The 12,096-nt window shown below is 53.8% G+C and overlaps 1 protein-coding gene across 1 annotated transcript; it reads left to right on the top strand.

Moving 5' to 3' along the window:
• Positions 1-4,606: 4,606 nt before the first annotated feature.
• Positions 4,607-10,557, top strand: MYCN (MYCN proto-oncogene, bHLH transcription factor; the record flags this gene model as incomplete). The annotated part of the gene is given in 6 exon segments (XM_080813743.1): positions 4,607-4,718; positions 4,721-4,759; positions 5,956-5,973; positions 5,976-6,014; positions 6,017-6,862; positions 9,071-10,557. Coding segments are annotated over 6 exon segments (1,659 nt in total). The 3' UTR covers positions 9,676-10,557.
• Positions 10,558-12,096: the final 1,539 nt, after the last annotated feature.

Raw genomic sequence — 12,096 nt, 5'->3', positions numbered from 1 at the left:
TGGATCTCAGATTTTCCTTCAGCCTCAGAAGTAAATCAGTCAATCAGTCAATCAATCAATCTGTCCTCCTTTGGGTGCATACAACATCAGTGGCTTGGGCTGGCTTGATTCTAACCCTAATTAAACCAGGGCCATTTTGTCCTATCTAGGTCTCTTTGAACCTCCTCAGCTCATAGTTCAGCACCACCTCGGTTCGAAAGAATGCCAACCAGCCAGGGAAACCACCCCCCCCATCCCCGTCGCCAATGATTAGCTTTCCTGGGGTATAACAAAAATATTTTTTTGAAAAGCAAGAACCAAAACAAAAAATTAAATTTGCTCATAATCTCCGTGGTTAAAAACACAAAAAACAAAAAAACTATAAAAGTAAGAGGAAAGTTTCTCCCTCTGCCTGATTCCATTCTTCAAAACAAACCACAGTTAACGACTTGTTGCACATTCCATCCACTTGGCTGCTGGGTTAGTGTAGACGGACCTAAGTGCGAGTGTGCAAAAGTACCGGACACATTGACCTACATCTTGCTTATTTCCCTTCTTAAGCACAGAGATTTTCCCAGTCATTACCTGTAGATCTAATCCATTATTTTTAGTGGCTGCCTATTATTCTGCTGCATGGATGTGTTATGATAGATTCAAACCGTTCTCCGACTGATGGGCATTTACAGGGATTTCAGTATTTTTGTTATAAAGGACCATCCTGCCACACTCGTTCTTGTATACATATTTTTGTTTTATTATATCTCCTAAGACCGACGAGTGGGATTGCTTTTACTCCTGGAGCTGGAACACCAGCCCTGGGGGACAGGCCCCCACCCCCTCCTCAGCCTTGCCAACACTTGGGCCAATCTGCTAGACCAAAAAAATGTTAATCTCCTTGAGATTTAATTTGCATTTCCCTGACTACTAGTGAAGCTGAGCATCTTTTCATATGTTTATGAACAATTTGCATTTCCTATGCAGTGAATTACCTACTCTTATCCTGAAGTCTTACTACTAACGGGCTGTTTTTTTCTATTCAATGTGTAGGATCTCTTTTAATACATGGGATATACTTTTTGTCTCTTCTGCACGAGGGAAGTATTTTCTATCACACTGTTGTCTTTTGACTTTGCTTAGGGTGCATTTTAACTGTAAATGTTAACTTTTATTGTAGTCAAATATATTCAGTTTTTCCTTCCTTGTTTCTGGGCTGTGTCTCCCAGAAAATACTCCAATCTCTATTTTCCTCTTTTAACTTTTATATTCTGACTTCTTTCTATTTAAATCTTCAATCCAGGCTTTTCTTTGTTTTTGTTGTTGTTGTCGTTGTTGTTTGTTTGCTTTTTATTGTGCAATTGGGTAAGGCAGGGAGCTAGATTTTCCTTTATTCTAAATGAAGAGTTAAGGATTTACAAGGATTTAATCAGCAGAAATTGATGCATTTTTGTTGTTGTTGTCGTTGGGGGAAGGGACTCGGTAAAGTTCCTAGAAGAACTTCCCAGAACTCGACCCATCAGACCCTTGCCTCCTGGTCAGGAGATGGGGCAGTGGGAGGGTTCCTAGATGTTGCGGATCTCCTAGCCAGTCATGGTTTGGGCCCTTCCGAATGTGTGTGTGTGGTTTGTTTGGTTTTTAATAAAGGGATTTGTAGGCCAAAACATTGTCCCTCAAAACTCTCCTTATTTATAAACCCAGTCCCGTGTCTAACTCTACGTAGCCCATTGGTTCTACTTCAAGAGTGTGTCCCTCTGAGTCCACGGTGAGCTCTCTGACTCATCTCTGCTCTGAGTTGGGACAGAGCAGCAGCGTGCCGAACCAAGCCTCGTCTTCCAAGCCACCTGCAGATTTATTTAATGTGCATTCACGTAGCCCGAGACTGTTTCCACGTTTTAAAAGGAAATATGCAGGTTGCTCTACAAGCCGACTAGGAAGCAGCAGTGGCCAGGTTCCTCGCGGAAAGACTCTTTTATCTTTCCATTTGCAAATAAAGGCACCAATAAACACTTGTTGAATTTTATCATTCTGTTAACCTTCAAATTCAGACTTGTCAGTAATTACTGGTTTGCATTAAAAGGAGGAGATTAGAGATTGAGGTCCTGGAAGGATACCTGATTTGCTGGGAGGCACATGGAGTCACCGGGTCCCTTGTCTCCCTGTCCCCTCCTCTTCTTCATTTTTTTTTAAATCAAGGGACAAAAAGCTAGTGGCATGGTGGAGGGCACAGGTCTGGTGAGAGAGGACAAGGAGACTTTTGAACATTGTAATGGGCGCCATCTTGGCCTATTTTAATAACCTCTCATTTTGGTAAAATGGTAGGGCCCGCTCTTCTGAGTTTCTTTTCTGGATCCTGCTACTGTTGGGGGCCTGAAGAAGATTCTGGAATGACATTCATTTGTCTCTCCCGCTGTTGCCAATAAGCAGGAACTATCTTGGAAGAGGTGGCCGCCTTAGGCCTCATTCAGGGATCTCAGCCTTGAACAGTGTCCAGTACTTGCTGTAGACAGGTACATGGCTTGGCCTCTGAGGATCCCTTCTCAGCAAAACAGACAAGGCCTCTCCTTCCGGAGCTCCCAGGTCTAGTGAGGGAGGCAAAGGCTGTTTCCCCCGCAACCTTGTGGGGGAAGCGGGCACTGAGCAAACATTCCCAGGCATATATAATTACAAATGGCCCTGAGTGCTCTGAAGGAAAATCCAGGACACTAGCAGAGAATACAGCAGGAGGGCTGGGTTTAGATTAGGGGGTTAGGGAAAGCAGAAGTGGGGGTGTTAAAGGCTTTTGCAAAGGCGAAGCGTTTTACATATGTGAAAGAAATAATAATAATAAAGGTGCTTGGAAGGGCAGCTCAGCCTCATTCATGGGCCACTTCCTAGATCTCTGGGGATCTGCCTCTCTCTCCCCAGAATTATGTAGGCATCCGGGCTAGGGGCTGGAAGAGCCCTTCACAAATGCTAATCCGGGAGCAGTTTACAGGCTGCCCCCTGACCCTCGGCAGCCTGGCCCGTAACCAGTTTGAATGCTGAGGTGAATGGCGGGGATGAGCTGCATTTCCAGCTTGGGAAAAGGGAGATGGAGAAGCTTTCTCACTCCACTGGGGGTGGGGGGTGGGGGTGGAGGTTTTCCTACCCCCAAAGAACGCGGGGAATGTTTTCCAGGGGAAAACCCACCTCATGGTGTATTTGGTTGTGAAGGGGGCTACCCAGGGGGTCCGGGGTTTTCCTGGGGAGTTTTTGGGGTAGGGGCAATCATGTGCGATGCCTCCACCCTTCCACCTGTAAAACAGCTTGACCAGAAGAAATGAAGATTTCACAGGGGGCAGTGGCAATAGAGAGGGCCATACAGCGGGATTTGTGGGGGGGGGGGGGGCTTCTTTTCCCCGGAAGACTGGCGATCAGGTAGCATCAGTCAGAGGCTGACACTCACTGGGTGTTCTGCACTGTTCGAAGCACTTTTACAGCGCTCTGTTCCAAAAACAACCCCATGACGTAAGCGCCATTACTAACTGCAACTTCACAAATGAGGGAACTGAGGCACCAAGAGGCAAAGCAGCGATCGCAGCTTTTCTTTTTTGGCTCCAACCATTTGGAGTCCAGGGTTTGGAGCCAAGGTTTTTGGTCTGGAGGAGGCGTGGACCACAACTTCGATGGGAACATGCACAGCTTCCCCCGAAATTCGGGAAAATACTAGCTTGGAGAAGGCTAACTCGGGAGCCCGTGGGGACGGGTCTCGCGCTCCTTCCCCCTCGGAAGCCGCGCAGTGGGGAGGCCCGCCCCCGGGTGACAGTGCCGCGGGGGCGGCGGGGTGGCCCCCCTCCAGCCCCCAAGACCCGGCCCAGCGGCTCCGCTTTCTGCTCGGTCTCCGCGAGGTGTCGCCTTCGGCCGGAGAAACCGCCGCGGCGCCACCCTCGTAGCCCGAAGTTATTTATTTATTTTCAAACAAGGGGGGCGCCCCTCTCCTTTCAATTTAAAACTAGAAACATCCTGCGGTCTGGTTCCTAAATGGGCGCGTCCTCCTCCTCCTCCCGTTTTGCACCCTCGGTGTAGCCTCCCTTCGAGATCACACACCAGCGACCCCACAGCCGGGCCTGGCTCCACGCAGGCGTCGCGCTCAGCCGAACACAAACGCAGTCGGGGCGGGGGCTGGGTGAGAAGCCTCGGCTTCCACCCCCCGCCCCCGCCCCCAACCCCCCTCCCCCCTCCCCCGGTACACACCCCCGGAGCCCTCCGGAAAAAATATTTTAATGCCAAGCCATTGCCAGGCCCGCAGGGTGGGTGCTGCATTGCACCGCTCGGCGCGCAGCTGGTTCGCAGAGTGCACCGGGTGCAAGCCCGGGGGTCTAAAAGCGAGGGAGGAGCACACCCCGGGCTTTCCCAGCTTTGCAGCCTCCTCTCTGCAAAGAAGAAAAGCAAGTGGCTTTTGGCGCGAAAGCCTTGGCGCCTCCCCTGATTTTTATGGAAATCAAGAGGGCGGGGCAAAGCCGCTTTCCTCTGCCTTTCTCCCTCCCCCTTGTCTGTGCCGCAGCCCCCTTCTCTCCCCGCCCCCCGGGTGTGTCAGATTTTTCAGTTAATAATATCCCCCGAGCTTCAAAGCGCAGCCAGTGACAGTCATCTGTCTGGACGCGCTGGGTGGATGCGGTGGGCTCCTGGGAACTGGGTTGGAGCCGAGCTAGCGCTAGCCAGGCGCAAGCGCGCACAGACTGCAGCCACCCGAGGACCACCAACCCCGGGCCACCCGGAGACCCCCGCGCAGAATCGCCTCTGGATCCCCGACTGTCGGCGGGAGGTAAGGAGCGGGGGTTGCAAACTGCCCCGCGCCCCCCCGGGCGGCGAGCCCGGCGGGAAGGCAAGCCCCGGACGGGATCGCGGCTAGCGCACAGGGCGCTCGAATATCCTCGGGGACTGTTGCTGCTTCCGAAACAAAACCATCTCGGGGTTTTCCCTGAAAAGCCAGTTCCAGCCCCGAAGGCACCCCGGGTGGAAGAGACCCGCCCTAATCCTTTTTACAGCCTGTACCGGGGAGGGGGGTGTATAATGGCTTCATCGGGAAGAAATTCGCCCTTCTCCAGAACATTTATCCATGTTTGAGCTGACGGGGAGCCGGTGCGTCCCCACCCCGAAGCTGGGGTTCTCCAGAGGGTGCCCCTGGAGGAAGAAGAGAGGGGTTAGACAGGGCGAGGCCGCCGCGGTGGTAATCTGGGTCACGACTGCTCCAGCCCCGAGGAGACGCGGCTCTCCTGGCGACCCTGCACCATTCCCGGGAACTGGGGTTCAGGCGCTCCCCTCTCCCAGGAAGACGACATTGTTGGGGTTTGGAAGAGTGGGGGTGGGGTTAGAGAGGTTCAAAATAAGCTATTGGCAGGACTCTCCCTGCAGCGGACGTATTGCTGAGGGGCGTCTGCTCTAATTGGGGGGGGGGGGCGGCGGCTGTCGGTTTGGGTGCCCCTCGTCGGTCTCGGTCTAGAGAAAGGCGATTTTCCATTTGCAAAGTTTCCTAAATGCCCCGCTATCTTTTGCACTCCCGAGGTTGCAATTTTACAAAGGCGGATTGAGGGTACTCCAGATCTCACGCCCGGTAGCTGGGTTGGAGCCCTGGGCTTCCTCTGAGCAGCTGGACCTCCGCGGTGCAACTGGGTTGTCGGGGAGCTGGAGAGAGCTGGGATTCTGCAGCCCGGAGCAGCCCCCTCCCCCAGGCACTGCGGAGTGTGAATGAAATGGCAGTTTCCAAAGTTGCAGAGCCACGCCATCACCCCCCGCATCTGCATGCCCCCTCCCACCCCCTGTCGTAGACAGCTTGTACACAAAAGGAGGGAGGGAGAGGGAGAGAGCGAGAGCCAGAACTTCCTCCACCTTCGGGAGCACCAGGCGGAGTGGGGGCTCGGAGGGGAGACCGAGGAGCCGGGGACGAGGGGGGCGCCCACTGCCCGCCCCCCCATTCGGCTCCGCTTGCCAACCCTCTCCCGGTGTGTCTGTCGGTTGCAGTGTTGGAGATTGGCGCGGGCCCCCGCCCTCCGCGCCCCCCACGGGAAGGAAGCACCCCCCTAACTAAAAGGAGCCGAGCGGAAAGAAGCCCTCATTCGCCGGCCCGGAGGCGAGCCGATGCCGAGCTGTACTGCGTCCACCATGCCGGGGATGATCTGCAAGAACCCAGACCTTGAGTTTGACTCGCTGCAGCCCTGCTTCTACCCGGACGAAGATGACTTCTACTTCGGCGGCCCCGACTCGACCCCCCCGGGGGAGGACATCTGGAAGAAGTTCGAGCTGCTGCCCACGCCCCCGCTGTCGCCCAGCCGTGCCTTCCCGGAGCACAGCCCCGAGCCCCCGAACTGGGCCACCGAGATGCTGCTGCCCGAGGCCGACCTGTGGGGCAACCCGGCCGAGGAGGACGCGTTCGGCCTGGGGGGCCTGGGCGGCCTCACCCCCAACCCGGTCATCCTCCAGGACTGCATGTGGAGCGGCTTCTCGGCCCGCGAGAAGCTGGAGCGCGCCGTGAGCGAGAAGCTGCAGCACGGCCGCGGGCCCCCGGCTGCCGGTCCCGCGGCCCCGGCCCCGGGAGCGGGCGCCACCAGCCCTGCGGGCCGCGGGCACTGTGCGGCGGCGGGGGCGGGCCGCGCCGGGGCCGCCCTGCCCGCGGAGCTCGCCCACCCGGCCGCCGAGTGCGTGGATCCCGCCGTCGTCTTCCCCTTCCCCGTGAACAAGCGCGAGCCCGCGCCCGCCGCTCCCGCCGGTGCCCCGGCGGCCGGCGCTGCTGCGGTCGCCTCGGGGGCGAGTGCCGCGGCCTCGGCCGGCGCCCCCGCGGCCGTCCCCCCGCGGCCCGGCGGCCGTCCGGCCAGTGGCGGTGACCACAAGGCTCTCAGCACCTCCGGAGAGGACACCCTGAGCGACTCAGGTAAAGACCGGGCCGGAGGCCGGCTGCCTCCCGGGAGCACTGGAGCGGGAGTCGCGCTCCCTTTGTTACTCTTCCGGGGTTTGGCTTTGCGGAGGGTTGGGGGGAGTATTTTAGAGGTAGTGCAGGTGGCAGAGGGCCAGGTTCCTCCAAGCCGAGCCCCGGGATGAGGAGGAGAGGGGGACAGTGGGAGCTGCCAAGAGGGTATACCCCAGAGTCTCCCCCTCACCGAAGTTCCTTCCACCCTCTTCGGGAGCCCCGACTGGGTCACTGGCGCTCACCCGCCCCGCCTCTCCGTTGCCGCCAGTCCAGGGATAAAATTAGGAAACGCTGGGTGGCGAAGGCTGGGTGGGAGTGTAGAGGTGCGCTGGGTGCGTTTTCAGAAAAGAAACCTGTTAGCACGAGGGTGGAGAGGGACCGCCTCCCGGGTCAGGGGAGGGCAGGCGCGGGGAGAAGACACAAAGGCGGTGCAGAATCCTATGTAGGGCGCAGGAAGGTAGAGGGAGGTTGCACAGATGGCTACTACCGGTTTTATTTATTTATTTTTTCAAGCCTGGGTAGTCTTCCCCGCCCTCGGTGGGTGGTGGGCTATTTGCTCCTGGTCCGTGGCCAGCAGGCGGCAGTATGCTGGCCAGCGGCCGGCGGAGGATCTGAAAGGCTGGGGGTGCTGGGGGCACCCCCCTCCCTCCCTCCATTCAGCAGCTGGTGGCAAGGACCACAGCGGTTGTGTACATCCTGGAGGGGCTGCCTCTTTACGGGGTGCAGTGGGAACTGGGTCCCGTTTTTGTCTCTGGCGAGAATTCCAGGACTAATTTCAGACCGGAGTTACTTTGAGACCCAGTGTCCTTCAAGGTGAGGGCGGCCACTCAGGCCCTCCAGGAATCACCCGGGGGCTGGAAGGCACCCTTTGATTGCTTATGTTGTGTGCCTACGTCTGCCTTAAACGGCAGGGTTGGGTTAAAACCCAGACTTTGCCTGGGACTCTGAAGGGAAGGAACTCTGCCCAAACACTCGGGTAGCCGCCGTACTGGCTGCGGGGAGCTGGGACCTCAGGAGATCATGAAAACCTGCATTCTCAGTGCAGGTGGATAAAAAGCCTCTATTTCCTTGAGGGTCGAGGATGGATCCCTCTAAGGCTCCTGGAAGGAAACTTGGTGATAAGCCTCCAGTTTGAATCGGGTCTGTCCCTTTAATGTCTGTGCCTTGACAGCTCTCAGTGAGGAAGCACTTCCTTCCAACAGCTGTCTTCTTGGCAGAAAACCAAAACATGGGCTTAAAGGGACCCACAGACTGGAACAGCCTCACATTTCGGCTTTAGAACAAATCCCACAATTGTTCAGCTTTCCGGCCCCCTTCAGATCAAGCAGAAGATGTGTTTTGATTTTCATGCTTGCATTTTAAACAATAATTTTCGATCCCAGCGAGGTGGTAGAGGAGGAGAGAGAGGGAAATGCAGACGTGATGCTACATGTTTTTGGGTTGCTGTTTCTGCCGGGGACTTGGGGGAAGAGGCGCCCCTGCTTCGGGCTTCAGAGTTCCTGTGGATTCCGACTTCGTCGTTCGGATTTGGTTTTTATTAGATGAGCACCTGCTTACTCTACGGAACTCAGGTTTCTGGCAGGCAGCTAATTGCTCTGCCTCAGACCATTAAATGGCCCTTTCATTGTAAGGACTTAAAATCAAACTCGGCTTCGTGTCCGTTGCTTAAAGAGGCTCCTGAAACGGGGAGCCCCCGTTCTTAAGTGTGGAGCTGGAAATAATGAGCGAGTCTTTGGGGAAAAACTGATGATGATAAAAGCTTACCGTTCCCTGAGCGTGTTTGTGTCTGTTAGGCCTGTTTCTCTCTGTATTACCTTTCCAAGTCAAGAACCCCGTTACTGTCCCCATTGAAACTGAGGCTTCTACAGTTTAACTGGCCCTGGGTCCCCCAACTCGTGTGTGACAGAGTCAGATGCCATCCGACACCGAAGCCGAGTTCCTGATTTTGCCACCTGCTAAAGTCTGAGCGGAGGTTGGAAGGTCTAGGAGTGTGGGGAAGGGAGAATTTCCAGATGTGTTTCATTTCCAGACATTGGGTAGGATCCCGTCCACATCTGCGGGCAGGTCCCCGATGCTTGGCAAGCGCTGCGCCTGCCGCAGGAGACCGAGTGGAGAGATCGGGGGTAGTCCGTGTGTGTGTCACCAAAAGAATGACTCCTATCTTGTTCTCAGATGACGAAGATGACGAAGAGGAAGACGACGAGGAGGAAATCGACGTGGTGACCGTGGAGAAGCGGCGGTCCTCCTCCAACAGCAAGGCCGTCACCACCTTCACCATCACTGTGCGCCCCAAGAACGCAGCCCTGGGCCCTGGGAGGGCCCCGCCGGGGGAGCTGATCCTCAAGCGCTGTGTCCCCATCCACCAGCAGCACAACTACGCCGCCCCGTCGCCCTACGTGGAGAGCGAGGACGTGCCACCCCAGAAGAAGATCAAGAGCGAAGCATCGCCCCGCCCCCTCAAGAGCGTCATCCCCCCCAAGGCCAAGAGCTTGAGTCCCCGCAACTCCGACTCGGAGGACAGCGAGCGCCGCCGGAACCACAACATTCTGGAGCGCCAGCGCCGGAACGACCTGCGCTCCAGCTTCCTCACGCTCAGGGACCACGTGCCAGAGCTGGTGAAGAACGAGAAGGCCGCCAAGGTGGTCATTTTGAAAAAGGCCACCGAGTACGTCCACTCCCTCCAGGCCGAGGAGCATCAGCTTTTGCTGGAGAAGGAGAAGTTGCAGGCCAGGCAGCAGCAGTTGCTAAAGAAGATCGAACACGCTCGGACTTGCTAAACGTTTCTCGAAACTGGACAGTCACTCTGCCACTTTGCACATTTTGATTTTTTTTTTTTTTTAACAAACATTGTGTTGACATTAAGAATGTTGGTTTACTTTCAGATCGGTCCCCCGTCGAGTTTGGATCTGGGTGGGGAGCAGGACATGTGGGGGTTCTGCGCGATGGGATGCTTGGGTGGCCCTCGCCGTGTCCTCCCTGGCCCCTCCGAGACCGTGGTCGGAGTTCGTGACAGTTGGGAGCCTCTGGGCTGTTGAAGTCACCTTGTTTGTTCCAAGTTTCCAAACAACAGAAAGTCATTCCTTCTTTTTAAAATGGTGCTTAAGTTCCAGCAGATGTCACAGAAGGGGTTTGCCATTGGATGCCCCCTGGGGAACATTTCTGTAAATACCATGGACACACCCGCCTTTTGTATACGTCCTGGGTAATGAGAGGTGGCTTTTGCGGCCAGTATTAGACCGGAAGTTCATACCTAAGTACTGTAATACCTCAATGTTTGAGGAGCATGTTTTGTATACAAATATATTGTTAATCTCTGTTATGTACTGTACTAATTCTTACACTGCCTGTATACTTTAGTATGATGCTGATACATAACTAAATTTGATACTTATATTTTCGTATGAAAATGAGTTGTGAAAGTTTTGAGTAGATATTACTTTATCACTTTTTGAACTAAGAAACTTTTGTAAAGAAATTTACTATATATATATGCCTTTTTCCTAGCCTGTTTCTTCCTGTTAATGTATTTGTTCATGTTTGGTGCATAGAACTGGGTAAATGCAAAGTTCTGTGTTTAATTTCTTCAAAATGTATATATTTAGTGCTGCATCTTATAGCACTTTGAAATACCTCATGTTTATGAAAATAAATAGCAATTAAATGATGCAGCTTTTTTTTTTTTTCCTCCTTAATAACACTAGTGAAATCCCATCCCCTCTGTCCCTTAAGTGTGAACATAGTACATACGTTATGGTGGGATCTTGGGCTCGCGCTGGGCAGCCCTCGCTGGAGAGTGGCCCCTCTCCCCACTTGGTGTGGAGAGAATGGAGTTTAGGAAGGTGAAGGTATTTCTTCCAGATGACGCAGAACGGAGCATCAATTGTGACGGCACCGCCTAACAATGAGCATTCAATAATTTACAGAGCACTTTAAAAAATGTTGGCCAAAATTTAATGGAATTACACTCAGACACCAGTCCCAGTCAACCCTGTAGAGTGAGAGGTATAATCAAGACGGTGATGAAACTTGGCTGTGTTGGTAATATTTGTTCCATGGGTGGCTTTAGGAGGTCGTGTAGTTTGTCTCCGAGAACCTAGTCTTCAAAATGCGCTAGGATTGGACTGGACTGCATTACATAGCAGAGATGAAGGTGGCCCCTCCCCCAGAGGAGCGCCCCGATGCACAAAAACGCCTCATGAAGCAACAGGTGTTTGGCCCAGATCAAGTGCCTTTAGGAGAGACTGGGGTGCTGGAGCGCTGTTAACTTCACACAGGTGTTTGGGCTGCCCTGCGGTAGCGGGATTAACCTTGGCGGGCTCTGGAGGACAGCCAGGGTCTGCGGAGTGGAGGGAGGCATAGTTGAGTTCGGAAGGCATTTCTGAGATTCTCTGATGGAAGGTGTTACCTTGGCTTCTGAGACTTTGAGCTCAGAACTGAAAGCTTACAAATAACCTGTTTCTCTTCGGGGTGAAAAGTAGCACTCTGGTCATTTGTCTAACATTTCATTCATCAGAAAAAGGCCTTGGCTTTGCCAAGAAGATAGGTCCAGCAATGACAATGCTTGTCTTGGTCACGGGGCTTGTGAGGGGCAGTGATGGGAGAATCCAGGCCAAGTGCATCCCTGTCTGCTTTGGTTATTGTATACAACAAGCCAGTGGGGGATTAGAACTCCCAAGGTCCCCATCAGCCCAGTTTACAGCCACACAACCTAAAGTTAACGTTGGTGGTGGTGTTGCCTTGGACCCTGATGGTCAAAGCACGCTGAGAATCATGAGAATCTTGCTTAAATCTCTCCACTTACCCTATCCCCACACGAGAAAATCATGAAACTGCTTTGAAAGTCCTTTTTGAAAGGACAGTCCAAAAGACTTAACGTCCGTCTGCGTTTCACAGGCCCCAATTACCCTGCAGCCTGGGGACCTTGTGTGTGTATCCATGAGCCAAAAGAAAGTTAAGTGACCTCAAAGTCATGGAGATCTTTTTTTAAAAGATTTATTTATTTAAAAAAAAAGAAAGAGTGGGCACATGTGCTTGCACGTGTAAGTGGGGGGAGGGGCAGAGGGAGAGAATCTTCAAGCAGACTCCCTGCCGAGCAGTAAGTCTCCATGTGGGGCTTGATCCCAAGACCCATGAAATCACGACCTGAGCTGAAACCTAAGAGTTGGATGCTTAACTGACTAAGCTACCCAGGTGCCCCA

The sequence above is a fragment of the Martes martes genome (assembly GCF_963455335.1).
Source record: "Martes martes genome assembly, chromosome: 9".
NCBI classification, from domain to species: domain Eukaryota; kingdom Metazoa; phylum Chordata; class Mammalia; order Carnivora; family Mustelidae; genus Martes; species Martes martes.
The sequence above is the reverse complement of the archived record's forward strand: the minus strand, read 5'-3'. Positions and strand labels throughout refer to the sequence as shown.